The sequence below is a fragment of the Carlito syrichta genome, unplaced genomic scaffold (genome assembly GCF_000164805.1).
Source record: "Carlito syrichta isolate Samal-C Ts95f unplaced genomic scaffold, Tarsius_syrichta-2.0.1 Scaffold304710, whole genome shotgun sequence".
NCBI lineage: Eukaryota > Metazoa > Chordata > Mammalia > Primates > Tarsiidae > Carlito > Carlito syrichta.
The window spans coordinates 117849-120990 of NW_007248806.1; the positions used below are offsets into that span (position 1 = coordinate 117849).

The 3142-nt window shown below is 36.7% G+C and overlaps 1 protein-coding gene across 2 annotated transcripts in view; it reads right to left on the reverse strand.

The window, feature by feature from the left end:
* PAPD4 (poly(A) RNA polymerase D4, non-canonical) overlaps positions 1–3142 on the reverse strand; it is an 81888-nt gene that overhangs the window by 25450 nt on the left and 53296 nt on the right. For both annotated transcript variants that reach the window (XM_008060725.2, XM_021713746.1), the window contains exon 11: positions 2418–2461. In XM_008060725.2, the coding sequence (XP_008058916.1) occupies positions 2418–2461 (44 nt within the window). The remainder of the gene's footprint in view (positions 1–2417; positions 2462–3142) is intronic.

Here is a 3142-nt window from a genome sequence, read left to right on the forward strand (position 1 = left end):
TCAGCCATCCCAGTAGCCGGAATTACAGGCATACGCTACCACGCCCGGCTGATTTTTTGATTTATTGTAGAGATGAGGTCTTGCTGCCCAGGCGGGTCTCGAACCCGCGGGCTCAGGCAATCCGCTCACCTCAGCCTCCCAAAGGCACGGGATTACAGGCTGAGCCACTGAGCCCGGCTAGCACAGGATTTTAAATGAGATTTCTGCAGAAGTATTTTCAATACACAATAATAGGTTATTTTAAGGATAAATTTAACTATTAGATCCTTTGCTGCAAAGTATATGAGTCTCTTTCTACACTGAAACTGGAATTTTAAAAGAAAAACGAGGTTGGGAAAAATAAAATGAAACAACCATTATTACAACTTTCAGTATGAGCTAAGGAATCAATACTTCAGAGAGGCAGGAAAACATGGCCAAAAGTTCAAGTTACTTCTATTTCTGTAATTCCTGATTCTTTCCTTTTTCATAACATTTAAAAGACTCCTAGCTACATTGGAAACTCATTATTATAACAGTTCTTCATAAAAGCAGAAATTAGTTTTTAAAAAAGGGGAAGTCGAGCCGGGCTTGGTGGCTCAGTCTGTAATCCCACGCCTTTGGGAGGCTGAGGTGAGTGGATTGCCTGAGCCCGCGGGTTCAAGACCCGCCTGGGCAGCGAGACCTCATCTCTACAATAAATCAAAAAAATCAGCCGGGCGTGGTAGCGCTTGCCTGTAATTCCGGCTACTCGGAAGGCTGAGGCAGAAGGATCAGCGGAGCCCAGCAGGTCGAGGCTGCGGTGGCCGGGAGCGGCCATTGCACTCCAGTCTGGGAGACAGAGTGAGACTCCAACTCAAAAATTAAAAAAAATTAAAATTAAAAATAAAAAAGGAGAAGTCAGCCAGATTCCAAAAGGTTCTTGTCATAGTCTCTTCTAGTAGATGAAAATGGGAGATCCCCAATACAGCAAGACTATATTACAATGAACCTTTATTATCTAGCTTCTTGCATGTGTGCATTACAATAGTAACTGATGTTCAAAAACAAGAACATAAGCTCTTCTCAATTTTCAGAGATTACATTATATTTAATTGATGTTCCATGTCGAGTACATTTATTTTATTTTGTGACGCAGTAAGTTTTTGTTTTGCAAATTAGTCATTTAATCTGATTAGTATATTTTCCTTCATAATATGACCATTTAGTAAGTTTAGAAAAAAAGCTCTTCTTATAAATATGATGATAAAAATTATGTGGTTTCAGAAGATTCTAAACAACTAGCTTAAGTAATACCTCCAAATAAAATACGGAGCAAGGATGACTATGGAGGAAAACAGAAATGGTAGGTCTATAACACAAGGAGACAAAGAATTATGCAGAAAGAACACAAGAAAATTGGAAAGGATACACAAGGATTCATAAAGAGTATGACTATGTATACTACCTAGGTTTCTCTAAATGCAAACTGAGCACATACTACATTTTTTTCTAGTAGGCACATTTCATTTCTTGAATGTTGCTAATTAATTTCTGCAGGATTCATAATATTACAGACAAGAATAGTTTACTAATGTCACCTGTTTTGATATATTACTTGGCAAAATCCATTTAAAGATAAAAAGATAATTCAATTGTTCAACTTTTTTGTCCCCTGCTTTTTCAAGGATAAATACTCTGAGCCGAAAATTTTCTAAATTACTAACTAAGGAATCCAAAAGTAATACCTCTGCCCCCAACCATAGTATAGTAAACTGGGTAAAAAGGGTTTCACGTAGCATAGTGTTGCTATTTGTTTTTTGAGTTGGGGTCTCACTCTGTCGCCCAGGCTGGAATGCAGTGGCATAATCACAACAATCATGGCTTACCGCAACCTCGACCTCCTGGGCTCAGGTGATCCTTCCACCCAAGCAACCTAAGTAGCAGGGACTACAGGCGCATGCCACCATGCTCTGCTAAGTTTTTGGTTTTTGTAGAGACAAAGTTTCGCTACGATGCCCAGGCTGGTCTCAAACTCTTAGGATCAAGCAATCTGTCTGCCTTGGCCTCCCAAAAAGTGCTGAGATTTCAGGTGGGAGCCACCACACCCAGGTGGCACAGGGCTTTAAGTGAGACTTCTGCAGAGATTATTTTAAGGAGCTATTAACCAGCTGAGTATATATAGTCCCATTAATGATTATTATGAGCATTACACAAAAAAATTCTGCCATTAACATAACTGACCAAATTGTCTGCCAATAACCAAATAAAGTATCAGAGTTTTCTAAAAAAGTACATGCAACATTTTAAAAATTCTAATGGCCAATACCTCAGCTTTTACAGAAAATGTTATCACATACTTAGCCCTACTACTTTCATATTCACAATAATATTGCATATGATAGTTCTACATACACTTGACATAATATGAATTATAATAATTTATAAAAAACACTTACTGGGTAAATTTTTTGGAGGGATGGAAGGATGGGTTCAGGTAAGGCTATAAAAGAAAAAGTTTAAAGCTTCCGTGATTCACATGATTCATTTTAAAATGCAATTAAGTTGTCAGCTACATCCCAGGTATGAGACTACAGTGGTTGATGCTAAAATTCAACAGTGTTCATACACTTCAAGAAATTAATTCTGATCGGCAAAAATTTAAATTTAAAATATATGTAAACTGACAATTTAAGGTTCTGGTAATACACTATGGATATTCCTATGCAAACCAATCTTCCTTATACCGTTTTGAAATAATAGGCTAAAAATAAAGTGAATGTCATTTGGTCCAACAACAGACATACACAAAATAAGCAAGAAAAGGATTGTTCTACAGACACTGAATAAACATTGTTAAGATAGATGCAGCTATCAAAAAAATATAATTTTAAAAGTACAGTTTAATATAACAATATTATAAGAAGAACATTTCTCTCATAATTGTCCCTTTAATATTTAATTTTTACTGACAAACAGTACCAAAATTGAAATTGCTCCAGGAATTTGGTATATTAAAAAAACAAAACAACAAAACTAAAAGAAAGGCTTTAACTTCATTAATATATTTTTTAAATGCTTCAGCAAAAGTTAGACATCTAAGTGCACCAATCTGCTATAAAAAAAAATTTTGAGCCGGGCTCGGTGGCTCAGCCTGTAATCCTGCACCTTTGGGAGGCTGAGG